Here is an 18,373-nt window from a genome sequence, read left to right as displayed (position 1 = left end):
ATCCAATTAAGCACAGTATGTTAATTGGAGGAAGTCTACTTGTCCTCCTGCATAAGCTCTCAGATGGCAGCTAAGCACAGTATGATCAGTATCTGCCGGGGAGCACTGCATTCACTTTCAGGGGGAAGATATTCTGCCCCATTTAAACAGAGAATTTTGACAGATACCATGTTAAATTGTGAATCCTGTTCAAAGTTTTCCAGCACTGGCAGCTAGCATCAAAACCCGCTAAATTTTTGTGTATGGTCAGTTACATTCTTTCCTGAGTCTTGAAGTTCACTAATCCAGTTTTTTTTCTACTGGGATTTTGCACCGAAGTTAGTACTGTGCAACTGCTGTGCAGATATCCGGTGGGGGGGGAGAGGGGGGGGAGGCTTCCTAGATTTAATCCTTCTAATTGATAAGTATGGCATATCAGAGTGCCCTCGATTTTAAAATGGAATTTGTAATTTAATATATAACTTCTTGGATTTCTTATACCTTACAAAATTGGCCATATATCTCCATCTTATATGTATCATACTATTATGTTCTTTCTATATGTCCTTACTGCTGCTATCCATTTCTTTCATGCCATATGTTAAATAAACAAATAAATCAATCTAAGAGCAGCCTTTCAAATCCCTAAGTGTCTGTAAAGCCATCTTGTAACTAGATGAAAGTGTAGCCTTGAGTGTGGCTAGCCATAGTCAACTATTGTCTCAGGCTGTATTTCTAGACTGTAAGAAAAATTGAGAGGACAAATTAAAAAGCCATGGTCTAAATTAGCATACACTTTTTTCAGATTTGTCAATTCCCTTTTTTCACATTAGGAGTTTTTAGCTTTATAGGACAGTATGAATTTATTAAACACAATCTAAATAAAAGGTTAGATCACAGTAGAATAAAAAAATATTAACTCTTTTATTTGAATGATTTTACTAAAAAGGAAAGCAAAAGAGGAAGCCATTTTTCTTCTAGAAATAAAAAAGTTGTTCATGACAATTAAAAACTCATACAGCTTTATAATATGGGTTTTATAGACAGTTCATGTCAGTTGACAGTAGGTAGGGTAGGGTAGGTAGGTAAGTAAATATCATATCTTGAGATATCTATAATGCTTGAAAGATGAAAGAGAATAATGAATAGCAACAAAGTGGACTCAGTTACAGCACATTGGAAGACCTGAGGGACAGGCTGGAAGTGGTGTATCTATGTGTCGGTAAGAGTTGACACCAATTTGATTGCACAATTCAATCAGTGTATCTCAGGTTCAAGAATTGTATTTCTTTTTCCTTTTGAAATCCACTCTACCTCCACTGCAATCATCAATATTTATTCCAAGCTGTTTTATACTGAGGTAAATTGTTGGGTCACTCTCATCCAGCTTTCCCCAACTCAACTCAATTCCCCTCTATAATTCATGCAAACATATCAATATTTGCACTAAATAAAAAATGTGCAGATATAACTCCCAGAATTCCTAGCCAACATGAATACTGCCAAAAACCTGAGAAATTAATATCCACCTATCTTGAAAGTACCCAGACTGGGAAGATCTAATCTAGCTCAATACTCACTACTGGCTGAATGTTGCCTTGCAAAATTTTGGTAGGTGGAAATCTTTTCTTGATCTGCCCGTTAATTTATGATGCCCAAAACAGAAGCTCACGCTACTTGCATATCAAATTTGTATTCTGCTGATGTTCTTCTATATACATGTATTACTGTGCAGCCAGGTAGCCAATGATCTTTGCATGTTTTAATTTCAAAACGAGATACTCAAACGGTACAATTACTCATTCTAGAGATTTCTGACTACTAAGTTGAATAGATAACCATCCCTAGATTCAAGATCTTTTTGCCCTTTTTCAATTTTGGATTCCCGTCCAGGTAAAAAATCTGACACACATGAATTGAATTTATTTGCCCAATTAACTGTCAATCTGAACTAGGACTGGAAATAATTACTTGTAAGAAAACAAGATTAACCCCCCTCCTACAACACTGAATCTTTGCTAACAGGTACAGCAGAATAAATAATATATTTCAGAAGTATTTGACCAGTTGCTTGTCTCAACATCTTCTGAATTTGAACTTAAATGTACATTTTAAATAAGTTTAAGACTACCAGAGCCTTTATTTTAATCCATTCAAATACCTTTATCCCTCAGATTTAGCAGAATCGCTACTAAATAAATGTATATGTGGAATGCTGTAATATTTGATAACAGTGAGATTTCCTGATTCCCCGTTTCTCTACATAAATTGCACTAAACCCAGCCACTGAAAATACATAATGTATTTTGCCATTTAACCTGAGATCTAAGCCCTTAATGAAATACTGTATAAAATGATCCAGGATAAGTCATTATCTTGGCACTCTTTATATCTCATAAGATGTATAAATTATCAGCTCTCACCAAAATTAAGCATCAGTGTAAATGAAAAAAAAATTAATACCTTGCTTAGCTTTCATTTGAATTAATGGGGCTACAAACTTATATTTTATTAAAGCACATCCATAGAAATGGATTGAAATTTTGCATATAAAACAAGTTAATATAAACAAATTATATTTTTAAATTTAGCTTGTTACTTTTGAGAAGTACTTTTATCATGTTTTCTAATAATGTCCATAAGATTATCCCCAGTTACAAGATCATTCGGATATTCTTTGTTCCTCAGCTGTTCTTTCCGCTTTTGGTCATGTAAATATGGAGAATTTAATAACTGAGGTGGGAGAATGGTGCCAGTTGGTTTAACTCGCTTTACCACATCCCAGAAAAGTTTCTTGCTGTTATTATTAATAAATGTAATTGCAGTTCCATTGTGACCCAGCCGACCTGCTCTTCCAACCTAAAAAAGAAAAAGCAGTGGTATTTATTATAATCAATGACAAATGTTATAGTTATACATAGTCCTGAACTTACAGCCACAAGATTTTATTTTATTTTATTTTATTTTATTTTATTTTGGGGGGGGCAGGATATGTAGAGTAATTGTCACATCACAAAACCATGTTGCTAACTGCATTTTAATTAATTTTAGTAAGGAAGTTATTTAAATGAATGTTCCCAAAGGTGCTTTTCAAAAAGCAACTGGAGTTTCTTAGTTTTTTTCTTGAAAACATTTCACTTCTCATTCAAGAAGCTTCTTGGATGAGGAGCAAAATGTTTTCAAAAAAAAAGGAAGTCCAGTTGTTTTTCGAAAAACACATTTGGGACAAATATAACCTGGATGATTAAGAATCTCCATAGATGCTAGTCTTTACCTGTTACTTCAAAATGTGCTCGGAAAAATAAATTCATTGTTTAACCCTATAGCATAACACAGAACGAACCTCTTTAGCACTCTTTAAAATGTGTAACATACTCAGGAGTGAACTTCTAATTTTAAAAGTCCTTTCTCCACTGTCCACTTGGTATCATCAAGCACTTTGTAGGACTTTTGAGCAATGAGGCTTGCTTTTTGTTGAAAGGTTCAATATCACACTGTGCCTTTTAAATCAGAAAGTATATCTACCTGGTGCACATATTCATCCATGCTAGATGGCATGTCAAAATTCACAACCAGCTTAATATTGACAAGGTCAAGTCCACGCCCAAGGACTCCAGTGCTTACTACAACTTCATATTTCCCTTGCAATAATCCCTAAGACAAGGGAAATATAAACATTATTTTCATGAATAGAAATATACTTTTCAAAATTACAAAGACATCATCAAAAATTCTGAATATATTTCAAAGAAAACAAAAGCAACAGCTGAACAATAAAGATAAAGAAGGACCTATGTAATTTAATAAAACTGAAAGCATATTCCTCACGAGACATTTCCTATGAACTTAAAATTCCCAAATCTGATTCCATTGCTGCTTTAGCCAACACAATGAAACTCGAGATATATTTTGCGATATGAAAAATAACTTTCATCTAAAAGGAAACTCACTAAGAGGTCAATCTCAAATCTCAAACTCTCTACCTCAGGGGTCTTCAAACTTGGCCTTTTTATGACTTGTGGACTCCAACTCCCAGAATTCCTCAGCCAGGCACACTAGCTGAGGAATTCTGGGAGTTGAAGTCCACAAGTCATAAAAGGGCCAAGTTTGAAGACCCCTGCTCTACCTAATAGCTATTTGGTGTGTGTACAGGAACAGTTTTCAATTATTTTGGTCTTAAGACCCCTCTATATTTTTTTAAAATGACTATTTACCCCAAAGAGTTTGGTTTATATGGGTTGTAGTTATTGTATCGATATTTAATGTATTAGAAATTAAAACATAGAAATGTTGAAATTGTTGACTTTGCGGAACTTCATAGGTCCTCATACGTAACCTTGGGAACCTCTGGTTTAAGAGTTCTTTAACCACAGATTTAGCAAGCTTCTAGATAGGCCCTAGATGTTTACAAACCTGTAAAATTGCAGTTCTTTCTGACTGTGATTTGTCAGCATGCATCGAGGTTGTCTGTAAACCTGTGATTTTATGAACCGCATTACTCAGAAGATCAGCACCCAACTTACATTCCACAAATACCAGTACTGGAGGCTTAAAGAGTTTCTTATCCTAAAAAAGAAGGGGGGAGGGGAAAACAGGGAGACTACAGTGAGCATAAGGTAAAAAAGATTTAATTTATGTATCAAAAAAAGATAAATGGAATAGTGTGAGATTTAGCGGTAGTAAATAAAGCAAAAGAACTATCCAACTATTTTCCAATATTACTAAGGCTGAAGAAGTTATGTTTTGAATAGTTTTCGAATAGTAAAAAGAAGGCAAATATCAGCCATTATTTTCTATTACCATAGTTTTTAAAAAAGCTTTTAACAGCAGGAGGATTTAAGTAATCTGACAAAATCAAAAGAGCTATTTAAATTCTCACAGCCCAAAGGTTTGGTGTTTTAGTTTCTTATCAAGGAAATATGCCACAATACAAACTATTTTAACACTTTTGTGAAAACTTTGTACAATATAGCATGGCCTGGTTTCTATTCGAACATAGCTAAAATGCCTTCGAGTATGCCATAATTCTTTGAATATTAGTTGTTTTTTAATTTAAGCAACATCCACCATCACAGGTTCAGACACACCCACCCACACCTATACATACACGCACACACATATACATATATACGTATACATATATGAATGCATGCTGTAAAATGCAAGTCTACATAACCAATAAAATTGATACTATCAACATTTCAATGGAGAAGCTGCCCAAGAGGAATAGATGTATGGTTTAAATGGTTATATTTCCAGGAGCAGAACTGATTATAGCAATGGTTCTAGGTCATTTTTTCCCAATCATCTATGGTCGATAAAAAGAAGCAAAGACTTGTTTTTTCATGAGGATACTAACGTTTAATATTTCAAAAAGCTTTTTCTTTTTGGAAGGCTCTTCTATCCACAAAATAATCTGGCGAACATTGGAGCATGGCCGATTTTTTTCTCCAACTGTTATTTTCACTGGATTCTGCAGAAGTTGGCTTGCCAGCTGTTCAATGCTTAAAGGCATTGTGGCTGACACCAAGATGGTTTGATGATCATTGGGAATATTTTCCAAAATTTCTAACACTTGCTGCTGGAAGCCCATCTTTAGCATGGTGTCAACCTATTTTTAAAAAAGAACTGGATTAGCTAGAGTTTTATTCTTAAGATACGTGAAAACATTATTTTACATTCATTATCAACATCTATCTGGAATTTCAGATCAGCGCTTCCCAAACTTAACTACTTCACTATGGCATGAAGTTCATCTCTCAGCAATAATCATGCCAGCTGATGGTTCTGAATGTTGATGCCCATGTAGAGAGAAAGTGCACTCTTTAGTGGTTGTAATGGAAAAAAAAGTATTACAGTAATGCTTCTTTGAGTAACAAAGGCAACCTGATTAAGAAGTACATATTCCCAGAATCTCAAATTATGTCTCTTTTCTGGCCACTGCTTCTGTCAACAATAACAGTCCAGCATGATAGAAAGTTGTTTGAAATTTGGCCTATTTCAATGACCAAAGTAGATGAAAGGAAACACTTTTACATACTCAGCTGCCTCTTTGCCAAGTACAAGAAAATCTTCCACTGTAATTTATAACTGTTGTAACCTATCTTTAAAAGTTGGCAGATGAAAAAGTCTTGAGATACTACAAGATTACATTTTATGCTAAGTTAACCTAAACTTGCTAAAAATCTAACCATGCATAAACTACAGTATCAAAATTGTAATGTTTTGCCGACTATGGTTTACAGTGCTTAGTTACCACACAGAAGTCATTTAATCTCCCCCCTCAAAATAGAAGAGTCATTACACTAGTGACTATCCACACATTTTTTTCAACAATAATATACACTTACCTCATCAACAACAGCAATTTTAATATTATGAAGTTGAACAGAGGATTGCTTTAAAATTTCTCGGAGCCTTCCAGGTGTAGCTATGATCACCTAAAATAAAAGGCAGGAAATACAAATAATAGAAAATAAATTCATTGTTATTACAAATTCCAACAAATATATTAAATCAAATGTCCAAGGTGAGAAAATGTTTACATTTGAAAAACAGGATTTTTCACAGCACATGAAACATAAAATTACTTTAGATTTGCTCGGAGATGGATCCACTGGTTCTGTGGAAGTAGTTGAAACATGGACTGATGTAGTTATCTGGGGAAAGTTTGATTCTATTAGCCTGGAGAAAAAGGACAATTCCTTGGACCTCTGTGTGTACCAGTATTTGAGATCTATGCCCTTCTTGGTTGGTATATGGCTGCGTCCAAAAGTGAATGTTTTAAAAGAAAGAGTGATCCTGCCTGAATTTAAGGAGGTTGAAGAATGGCTGAAGAAGCCTGTCTTCATTTTCATTTTAAGGAAAGGTTGTTAAGAAGGGTGTCATGCTGTAGTTCAAAGGGCCTAGCATTGATCACATTTGTTACTGACCTAGGTAAACTCAGGTGGAAATGTTACATCCACCCTGGCTCTCCTGATTCTTTCAAAAGCTTTAAATACTAGTGACCAGGGTATCTTTATGGACGAGTTCAGAGGGCTGGAAATGGAGAAGAGATCTAATCCAAGACTCTTTATTTTGTAGGGGTAGCTGGTGCAGTTTACAGAGTAGAGGCATTATCAATGCACATATGCACACATCAGTGCACATACAGAACTACTATGCCGCTGATTTCTGGACCAGCTGAAGCTTCTTTTTTATATACAAGTTTTATTAATTTTTTAATATTTACATTCAAATATTTGTGAAGCAATGCAGTGGTTGGGTAATCAAAAGTAAACAATATCAAATAACAAGTTATTTGTAAATAGTTCAGCTTACATCAACAAGGATTCCCTCTCCGATTCCCTTAGTTATAACAGTCAAATTAATCAAATTAATACATTTCTAATTGTGACCTAGTCAGTTAAAAAAAATTCAATATGTTTTCACTAATACATATCAATATCCTGCTTTTAGGTTTTACCTAATTGCAATAAAGTAATCCAGGTTAGCCTATGCTAAATGGAAGAAAGCTTACTTTTTGGGTAACCCACATTTCCCATTTCAATAGTAATTATCCTGTTTACAAAACTTACAATGTTCATTTCAAAACATTCTTATTTTTTACCAGTACCGTCTATTTATCATCTTGACAATTCCCCAATTATAGCAAGATAACTTATATTATATCTTTCCAAATTCTATTATATATATATATCGGTTCTAATAACCAACTTTCTTTTAAAAGTTAAATACAAGATGAGTTTCTGTCTATATCATTACAACTAATATATTCCATGTGTCATTCTAGATTCTATAATATAGTTCAGGGTTGTATTCCCTTACAGATCTAAAACCTAAATATAAAATCAGTTTATATTTTTTAGAGATTCCCCTTAATCCATTAAAAGATATTTTTACTCTATCCTTAGGAATCCCAAAAAAAGAGACAAATTCAATTTTTTAAATCTAACTCTCACCTTCCTTTTGTGCCAATCAGGTTTCCTTTTTAGCGTCTTTAAATTCTCAAATGTATCTCCCTTTCTTCCTACACCCCTTATTTGAATCTAGGGAGACCAACCAAATATCAGTTTTGTAAAGAAAGTGTCCCCTTTGTAGCCATTAAAATTTTGCTTTAATAGCTCAGTTTTTGATATTTGATGTAATATAGTTGTCATTAGAACAGTCTGGTCTTTTTCTTCTTCCAATTCCATCTGGGTTAGGTAGAAAGTAGTAGCTGGTGTTATGGTTGTCATTTGATTAGCTGAATCCTCAACATAGTGTACTTGAAGGCCTTTAATATCTTCCCTCTTAATGTTGCTTTCTTCAGGTGTTGTTGCTTTTTGAGTTGCAAGTTTTATAACTGACGTTGAAATTTGGACTTTTAAGTTTCTCTGTAGGTTGCATTTGCTGTTCTTTGCAGTCTCCTATTTTAGTGTTAGTGTCCACTTCTTCTGTTTGCTTTTGGATTGTCAGTTCCTCGTGTAAGGTCAGAGTTTGATTTGGTGGCTTTAAGATGTCAGATTTATCTTGCAGTTTGGCTTTAATTTGCTCTGTCATTGCCAAAATCGTGTCCAATATCAGTTTGTAATTAAGTGGTAGGATGTATTCATCAATTTTGTTATTGTTTACAGCTAAATCTTCCATGGAGACTATTTTAATCAGAGTCAATGATTATCCACCTCCAAAAGAGTTGTTTTCAGTGCCAGGTGCTCCCTCACTTATCTTTGAAAGTAATGTCAAGGACAGCTCTGGTATTCAGTCAGCTTTCACAATAAGAAAAAGATTACTTGCTGTACCAAGTTTCGCCACAAGATGTTATCAATAGCATATAGAATGCGATGTAAAAAATTTTTTTTCCAAATTAATATAAAACTTTTGTAACATTAGAAAATTCTTTTTTTTCCTTAATTCACAGCCTAAACAGAAAATAGGGTAGTAAATCCCCACAAAAAATAAAAGCTTTAGTAAGTATAGATAAGATTGCTTAATTTCTTTGCTGAATCACTTGATTTTTTTAAGGCTTTGAAATTTATTCCCCACGTATATAAATGCCGTGCTTTCAAAAAAAAGGGGAGGAAAATTTTCAGAAAAGTCCCACAGGAAAATGGTTAGGGGAATAAGGAAGGTAAAGTCTCACCCAGGTCCTCCAGATTGCTTCTTAGTGCTAGGTAGTGCTTTTGGCTTTTGGCAGGGAGTGGCTTAATGATCGGCCATCTTTATTTTATTTTTTATTTTATTAGATTTATATACTGCCCTTTCCCGAAGGACTCAGGGCGGTTTACAGGGTATTTAAAACAAGAAATACAAAAGTTAAAAACAATTAAAAAAATTACATCAAGCCCTGAAAAAAAGTAAAAACCCCAATTAAAATTAAAATTAAAATTCTCAGCCTGGGCCAGAGAGCTCGAGGAGCCAGGTCTTCTGGTCCCGGTCTCTTGTTCTTCGGGCCAAAGGAGCTGCTCTGGATTCAAGTGGAGGGCTGCCACCCTTCCGCAATCACAGGAGGGCCTCCTCACGGTGGTTGCCCCTCCAGGGCGACTTTCAACCCTTTTCAGGGTCCAAGGAAGAAAGATCAGACCGCAGGGAGTGGACTCTTCCTGCACGTCTGGAAGCGCCGCACGTGCAAACCGGAAGCCAACCAGCTGAAGCTTCTGAGTAAGTACTAAGGGCAGACAATGTAGAATACACACTGCAGTAATCCAATCACTAGGAGATTAAACTATGAGTAACTTTGAGGAAAACCTCCAGATCCAGGAATGGGTACAATTAGTATACAAGATGGAGCTGTGCAAGGCCCTTCAAGCCATAGCTGTTATTTACTCTTTGAGCAAGAACTGAGTCCTACAAATAACTGCATTATTGTCAGCAATGTTAGAGGGCAAATACCACAAAATTCTCTATGCTAAAAGGCTTTGTCTTTGTAAAGATGGAAGCAATGAATCATGAACTACCTCTTGATTTACTGTAACTTTTATAACATCACAATACTGCATTTTGCTTTATGAAGTTTGTTACTCCTAACAAAGTTTTAATTAACATGCTGAGTGAATGAATAAGAAGAAGAAAAAATATTTTCTTTTTCCCTTATGGTTCAGTTTTGAAAATAATTATTTGCTATTCTGGAACTTGCCAATAAAATAGATGCACTCTTTCAATCAAGTTCTCTGACTTTTATGCCATTCTGAACGTAAACTGCATCAAATGCTTGTTCAGATCTTAAGGACATAACATAACGTGATTTACCTTAACATTTTGCTTCAGGCGATGAAGCTGGGGTGGTAAAGGCAATCCTCCAACCAGAAGAACGGTTCTCATATTTGGTAGACCAATCATGAGGTCTTTAGCTTGCTTCTCTATCTGTATAGCTAATTCTCTTGTTGGTGCCAGAATAAGAGCAGACAAAGTCTCTGTCTTAAAAAGCATAAAAACAAATAACAGGTTACTGATTCTTCCTTTCATTAAAAATTTCAGAAAAATAAAATGCGAGAGGGGTTAATTTATATCAGACAAAGTCAACACCATCACTACATCCATGATTAATCTAATGATGTCAGTAATTACACCATATATAACAGGGGTCTTCAAACTTGGCCCTTTTATGACTTGTGGACTTCAACTCCCAGAATTCCTCAGCCAGACACACTGGCTGAAGATTCTGGGAGTTGAAGTCCACAAGTCATAAAAGGACCAAGTTTGAAGACCCTTGATGTATAGCATATTGCAGCGGTATACATCAATAAATCAATATTCTGCCTTAAGTGAATAAGTGACAGCAAGTAGAAGGAAAGGAGTCATTTGATCATGGGAAGATTTGCTTATGCTTTCATTACAATGATTATGCTTTAAAAAAAATCAGTCTTCAGAAGTAATTATATTTCAATTACCCGGGTATAAATTTCTTCCACAGGTGATATCACAAATTTAATCACATATTTTAAATGAGGTAACAGAAAGATAAAAACCTAAATTGAAAAAAAGTTTAGATGTATACTGTAGTTTCTCTGGCAAACAACAACAAAGTTTGAGATCTTATGCAGAATTTCTCAAAAGGATAATGCTTTAGAATGGTCTGAACAATTCTTCTCAACAAACCTGGATCCAGTCAATGAACAAAGGTTACCTCTTCTGAAGCTTTAATTATAACAGGAAGGAGGAAAGCTGCAGTCTTCCCTGAGCCCGTGTCAGCAGTTGCCAAAATATCCCTGCCCTGTAACCCAACTGGAATCATCTGCATCTGGACAGGGGTTGGGACTTCATAGCCTGTTTTTTTTAAATTGCTGCTGAGAATTTCTGGGAAGCCACAATGTTCAAACTCAACAATGGGTCTTGCAACTCCTTGCCCTTCAACAGCTATGCCAAGCTGCTGTTTTAAACTTTCGATCTGCTCATCCTCAAGGCTTAACAGGAATTCATTCTCTTCATACACATAAGCAACACCAGGTAAGGTAGGTTGAGAAATGGCTTCTTCACTCTTAGTAGGCTTTAAGCTTTCCACCTCCCCTTTGAGTTGTAGAAGGTGCTTGGCTTTACATTCCAAACTACATACATCTTCATCAGTCTTGTCACAGATGTATTCCCCATACCGACCACAGACCACACATACAGGTTCCCCAGATTGTGGCCAGCGCTGAATTTTACTGAAAGATTTTATGGGTTCTTCTGCATCACAAGAGTCCTCATTGTTTTCTGACTCTGATTCAGAAAGGGCCAGAGTTGAATCTAAAAATATCTGTGGCGCAGTGTGTCCTTCTACTGATTTCAATGAATCAGTCTCAACAGTTGCTGCACCTACTATGTTAGACTCGGAATCTTTGAGTTCTGTAGACTTTTCAGATACAAATTCATTGGGGGAGGATTTGTTTTTCTTAGCGAGACAGCACTCCTCATCAACCACATTCCTCTTGACTTTGAGAGATCTGGGAACAAACATTCTTCAAGAACCTATCATGAAAATATACAATCATTAGAACTGGCAATCTTCTGACAAATTAATATTTCCATATGATTCAGCAAGGGCAATAGGAAACTCAAAGAAACAGATTATTCTTCATTCATACAGGAGCAAGTTTATTTGAATTGGAATAAAGTAAGCTGTGTTTAGAGTCTATTAATTTTACCACATGTTAGAGTTATTTACCCCTTCATGGATTACTGCCTTGTTGTGACGAACGGGCTTGCATAATTCAATGAAGCTATGAGCTATGCCGTGCAGGGCCACCCAAGGCGGACAGGTCATAGCAGAGAGTTCTGACAAAACGTGATCCACTGGAGAAGTAAATGGCAACCCACCCCAGTATCTTTGCCATGAAAACCCCATGGACAGTACCAAAAGGAAAAAAGATATGACGCTGGAAGATGAGCCCCTCAGGTCGGAAGGTGTCCAATATGCTACTGGGGAAGAGCAGAGGGCTAGTACTAGTAGTGCCAGAAAGAATGAAGCGACTGGGCCAAAGCCGAAAGGACGCTCAGCTGTGGATGTGTCTGGTGGTGAAAGGAAAGTCCGATGCTGTAAAGATGTTTTCTCCATAGGAACCTGGAATGTAAGATCCATGAATCAAGGAAAGCTGGACGTGGTCAAACAAGAGATGACAAGACTGAACATCGACATCTTAGGTATCAGCGAATTAAAATGGACAGGAATGGGTGAATTTAATTCAGATGACCATCAGGTATACTACTGCGGGAAAGAATCCCTCAGAAGAAATGAAGTAGCCTTCATACTCAATAAAAGAGTAGGAAAAGCAATACTGGGATACAATCCCCAAAATGACAGAATAATCTCAGTTCGAATCCGATGCAAACCATTCAATATCACAATAGTCCAAGTCTATGCCCCAACCACCGGAGCTGAAGAGGATGAAATTGACCGGTTCTATGAAACCCTACAGCACCTTATAGAACTAACACCAAAAAATGATGTCCTCATCAACTTGGGGGATTGGAATGCTAAAGTAGGAAGCCAAAAGATAACTGGAATAACAGGCAAGTTTCGCCTTGGAGTACAAAATGAAGCAGGGCACAGGCTGATAGGATTTTGTCAAGAGAATACGATGGTCGTAGTAAACACTCTTTTCCAACAACCCAAGAGACGGCTCTACACATGGACATCACCAGACGGTCAACACAGAAATCAAACTGACTATGTGCTCTGCAGCGAAAGATGGAGAAGCTCTATACAGTCAGGAAAAACAAGACCAGGAGCTGACTGTGGCCCAGACCAGGAGCTTCTCGTTGCAAAATTTAGGCTTAAACTGAAGAAAGTAGGGAAAAGCACTAGGCCACTCAGGTATGAATTAAATCATATCCCTGACGAATATATAGTAGAGGTGACAAATAGATTTAAGGAATTAGAACTCATAGACAGAATGCCTGAAGAACTATGGACAGAGGTTCACAACATTGTACAAGAAGTAGCAACTAAAACCATTCCAAAGAAACAGAAATGCAAGAAAGCAAAACGGCTGTCTGAGGAAGCTTTGCAAATAGCTGAGGACAGGAGGGAAGCCAAAGGCAAGGGAGAAAAAGAAAGGTACACCCAATTGAATGCAGAATTCCAGAGAATAGCTAGAAGAGATAAGAATGCCTTCTTAAATGAACAGTGCAAAGAAATAGAAGAAAACAATAGAATAGGGAGGACTAGAGATCTCTTCAAGAAAATTGGAGAGATGAAGGGAACATTTAATGCAAAAATGGGCATGATAAAGGACCAAAATGGCAGGGACCTAACAGAGGCAGAAGAGATTAAGAAGAGGTGGCAAAATTACACAGAAGAACTATACAAGAACGAACTTAACATCCCAGATAACCACAGTGAGGTGGCCACTGATCTTGAGCCAGACATCCTAGAATGTGAAATGAAATGGGCCTTAGGAAAGCTGAGCAACAACAAAGCTAGTGGAGGTGACGGTATTCCAGCTGAGCTATTCAAAATCTTAAAAGACAATGCAGTAAAAGTGTTACACTCAATTTGCCAGCAAATTTGGAAAACTCAACAGTGGCCACAGGATTGGAAAAGATCAGTTTACATTCCAATTCCAAAGAAAGGCAGTGCCAAAGAATGTTCAAACTATCGCACCATTGCACTCATTTCACATGCTAGTAAAGTTATGCTTAAAATCCTACAAGCTAGACTCCAGCAGTATGCGGATCAAGAACTACCAGAAGTACAGGCAGGATTCCGAAGAGGCAGAGGAACTAGAGATCAAATTGCCAATATATGCTGGATCATGGAGAAAGCTAGGGAGTTCCAGAAAAACATCTACTTCTGCTTCACTGACTATGCTAAAGCATTTGATTGTGTGGATCACAACAAACTGTGGCAAGTTCTTAAAGAGATGGGAGTACCAGAACATCTTATTTGTCTCTTGAGAAACCTATATGCGGGTCAAGAAGCAACAGTGAGAACTGGACACAGAACCACTGACTGGTTCAAAATTGGGAAAGGAGTCTGGCAAGGTTGTATACTGTCACCCTGCATGTTTAACTTATATGCAGAGCACATCATGAGAAAGGCAGGGCTAGATGAATCAAAAGTTGGAATTAAGATTGCCAGGAGAAATATCAACAACCTAAGATATGTAGATGATACCACTCTAATGGCAGAAAGTGAAGAGGAACTAAAGAGCCTCTTCTTGCAGGTGAAGAAGGAGAGTGCAAAAGTTGGGTTGAAACTGAACATTAAGAAAACCAAGATCATGGCATCTGGCCCTCTCAATTCCTGGCAAATAGATGGGGAAGAAATGGAGGTAGTGACAGATTTTATTTTCCTGGGCTCCAAGATCACTGCAAACGGGGACTGCAGCCAAGAAATTAAAAGACGCTTGCTCCTGGGGAGGAAAGCCATGGCAAACCTAGACAGCACACTAAAAAGCAGAGACATCACCCTGCCAACAAAAGTGTGTATAGTCAAGGCTATGGTCTTCCCAGTTGCAATGTATGGCTGTGAAAGTTGGACCATAAGAAAGGCTGAGCGCCAAAGAATTGAAGCCTTTGAACTATGGTGCTGGAGAAGACTCCTGTGAGTCCCTTGGACTGCATGGCGATCAAACCGGTCAGTCCTAGAGGAGATCAACCCTGACTGCTCTTTAGAAGGCCAGATCCTGAAGTTGAAACTCAAATACTTTGGCCACCTAATGAGAAGGAAGGACTCACCGGAGAAGAGCCTAATGCTGGGAAAGATTGAGGGCAATAGAAGAAGGGGACGACAGAGAATGAGGTGGCTGGATGGAGTCACTGAAGCAGTAGGCGTGAGCTTAAAAGGACTCCAGAAAATGGTAGAGGACAGGAAGGCCTGGAGGAACGTTGTCCATGGGGTCATGATGGGTCGGACATGACTTCGCAACTAACAACAACAACAGAGTTATTTAAACCTGGAATTCATGGATCATCTTACAGCATTTATATACCAGAAAAGTAGCACAGTAGTGAGTTAATCTTGCAAGTAATACCTGTTATTTTCTGAGAGTTGGTTTTTTTTTTAACCAAATCCATCAATAAATATTTTTCCAATAATGGAAGCAATGAGCATAATTTTGAATTGGTTTTTTTTGTTTGTTATAGAGCTATGAAGGGCTGCAAAGGGTCCAGTTTCAACATAGAGAAATAAAATATAACTCTGGGAATTTTGCTGCGATAGCTATTTAACTAGCAGAGGCTGAGGTGATAAGAAAGAACACTGTGTCATTAAATAAAAGGCATCCTCCATTGCTTTCTGGACACTGTTCATAGTACAGTTTAAATGACTGAGGCAAACATTTATTTCTAAATTAATAATATAAGCATTGCCTCAGAGTCTAAAATTAACGTTGTTTCTTAAAGCAACTCATTACTGTACCAAATCAATAATATTGTCCTTCAGATACAAGCACTCATTGCTTGGAAGCAATACAGTTGTGTAACCCAGGTCATTTTGACTAAAGATAAAATAATATCATTTATATCAGTGGCTAGTAAAACTGAGGCCTCACTTTTTACCTACTTTTTTAGCTCCAAGCCTCACTCTGGTACTTCCTCCACTCCCCATATTAAACGCATCAAAAAGCTGTCCTGAATTATATATTATCTTAATGTCAGTTTATCCTCACTGAGCTTCTGAAATAGGATTTACAACTTGAGTGACTAAATCAGCATATCCTCATGTTAACTCAAATGTTCTCTTTTGCTTCACTGTTTCTATGAAATTAAAAAAGAAAATCCCAAATGTTCACTCAGGCTGAACCTTTCCAGCCTTTATTATGTGTCCACTTGAACCAACAGAGAATAAACGAGCAATGATCTTTGTTAAAACTAAATTTTGCTGATCCCATGTTTTCAGATGGAGAGAAGATGGGAAAGGTTGTCTGCACCTTTAACTTTGTCATTTACTGATGTTACTTGATAACAGTTGTTTTTAAACAGATTATGTGTGGCAGTTAATATCCCCCTTGTAATTCCTATAAAGATGTTTCCATGAAAAATGAAGAAATATCATAAAGGCCAAAACGACTTCTAAATAAGACCCACTACTTCATCAATTAATCAATTTTATGTCTATCACGGTTATCATAGAACATAAGTTTTGATTTACAATATTTATAAAACAACACTGCTCAGGAAAAAGACAAAAGGTTGCCTTAGTGTACTTTACAGGTATGTGATAAATGCAGTTGTGAATTAAAACAGGAAAGCCAGATTTAGGCCTTATTTTTATTCTCATTTTAATCCAATCCAGATTTAGGCCTTATTTTTATTCTCATTTTAATCCAATCCAAGGTCTACTTATCAGAGTCAGGTTCATGGACCAACAGGGTTAAACCTACATGTAAAATGAAATTAAATGTCTGATTCTAAAAATAATAAAAATCAGCGGAAGCCCTGGTACCCCTATTCTGTGCACCATAGCTGATTAATGTATTAATCAAAAATGTAATGTGTAATTCTCGAAGACACTAGGAGAGCTGCACACAGATGGCAACAAAACGGCAAAGCAGTCATGCCAAAACATAAGCAAGTAGGACAGGGGTAGGCAACCTTGGCTCTTTTATGACTCGTGGACTTCAACTCCCAGAATTCCTGAGCCAGCCATGCTGGCTCAGGAATTCTGGGAGTTGAAGTCCACGAGTCATAAAAGAGCCAAGGTTGCCTACCCCTGAACTAGGAGAAGGCCACTCAAGATTTAGTTTTAATTTAAAACCAACTCCCCTCTCTAACCGGTCAAAAATCGTTGCCAACTTACTGCAAATCAGCCCATAGATCTGTGATCAATGTATCTCAAACGATTCTTCCATAGGATCCGATACTCTCTAGCCGCACCTCTCCGCAGATAGACGATCGATAAATATCTCGACCCAGAAGGCTAAGCGGCGGTCCAATGCAAAAGGCAGCATGCAAGCAAAAGGCGGCGATTTGCAACAACAGCGACCGACAGACCCGGTTTCCCGTGGAAAGCGATTCAGCCTTCCTTGATCATCCTACCACAAAATCCGTCCTCCAGCAGGCAGGATCTCTACGCTTCCCAACCTTTACTGCCGTTCTAGCCGTCGTCACGGCGCCTCGGATCCTCCGAAGCGGAAAAGGAGCTGGTCTTTCACAGCCTTCATTTCCGGTTCATCTTGGAAACGCGGGCTGCGTTGTGAGCAACCGCTCGGCGTTGCAGACACGTCTGAATAAAACGGGAAGGCATACGTTTAAGTAGGCTAAGGTTTTCCTTGGGACCCACCCGATGCAAACAAAAGCGAGTTTTGTTCTGTGGAGAAGCTCCGTGTTTTTTCCCGAAGCAGCTCAGAAGTGGCTGGTGCTGCATGAAATGGAAAGGCCGGTTGGTGGCAATAGAAGATTGAAGTTTACTCATCTGTTGCTCCCTCTAGTGATGGCTTGAAGTTTTGCAACCCGGACGTAATATTCCTAACAAAGGGAAAAAAGAGGATGAAAGCAGTTGTTGGCTCTGATCACCCCTTTCATAAGCATAATAATAAATAATAAACAAAGACTGCAACAAGCTGACATAAGCTTTCAAATGCTGACTAAATACTTTTTTGTCCCACTGTAGATGAGATATTTAGAATACATACTAGATATGCAATGAGAAATTCTCTCCCCAGAGAGGTGCATATAAGATTTACTTAAAAAGCATTAAGGGCATATATACTACAGAAGCTGACAAATATTAAAATAAAATACAAAGGGAGAGAGATAGTGATGTTAAAACAGATCCCAAGAAGAGTGAGAGACCTGAGAAAGGAGTATCAATTTCTGATGAAATGCTTAATTTAAAAAAGGATAAATTTTAGATGGTTAATACCAGAAGGAGTAATGATATTGGCAAGAACAGAGACATAGACTGGACACATTAGAGAAAGCAGAACTTTTCTATGATCAATACTTTGGGCAGCAAAAAGAAGAAAGGCTGAGAGGGGAAAGTAAGGAGACGAGA

At 37.3% G+C, this 18,373-nt stretch overlaps 1 protein-coding gene across 2 annotated transcripts; it reads right to left on the bottom strand.

Annotated features, from left to right (window-relative positions):
• Nucleotides 1-884: 884 nt before the first annotated feature.
• DDX59 (DEAD-box helicase 59) lies at nt 885-17,465 on the bottom strand. Of its 2 annotated transcripts, none has more exons than XM_083359780.1 (8): nt 17,177-17,465; nt 11,084-11,904; nt 10,207-10,374; nt 6,330-6,419; nt 5,339-5,590; nt 4,393-4,545; nt 3,505-3,633; nt 885-2,838 (listed from the first exon to the last, which is right to left on the bottom strand). In XM_083359780.1, exons 2-8 carry the CDS (start codon nt 11,891-11,893, stop codon nt 2,575-2,577), a joined length of 1,866 nt encoding a protein of 621 aa, XP_083215906.1. In that variant the 5' UTR covers nt 11,894-11,904; nt 17,177-17,465; the 3' UTR covers nt 885-2,574. The 2 variants fall into 2 exon arrangements, with proteins under 2 accessions (XP_083215906.1, XP_083215907.1); XM_083359781.1 differs by having other exon boundaries at nt 17,416-17,447.
• Nucleotides 17,466-18,373: the final 908 nt, after the last annotated feature.

Source organism: Vipera ursinii (genome assembly GCF_947247035.1).
Source record: "Vipera ursinii genome assembly, chromosome: 3".
In the NCBI taxonomy this organism is placed as follows: domain Eukaryota; kingdom Metazoa; phylum Chordata; class Lepidosauria; order Squamata; family Viperidae; genus Vipera; species Vipera ursinii.
The sequence above is the reverse complement of the archived record's forward strand: the minus strand, read 5'-3'. Positions and strand labels throughout refer to the sequence as shown.

Coding starts and splice junctions, on each gene's coding strand:
- DDX59 (XM_083359780.1), bottom strand. CDS start 11,893: ATGTTTGTTCCCAGATCTCTCAAAGTCAAGAGGAATGTGGTTGATGAG. Junction 4,546..5,338: donor AGCTTTTTGAAATATTAAAC/GTTAGTATCCTC, acceptor CTTCTTTTTTAG/GATAAGAAACTCTTTAAGCC. Junction 3,634..4,392: donor AAAGAACTGCAATTTTACAG/GTTTGTAAACAT, acceptor CCCTTGTCTTAG/GGATTATTGCAAGGGAAATA.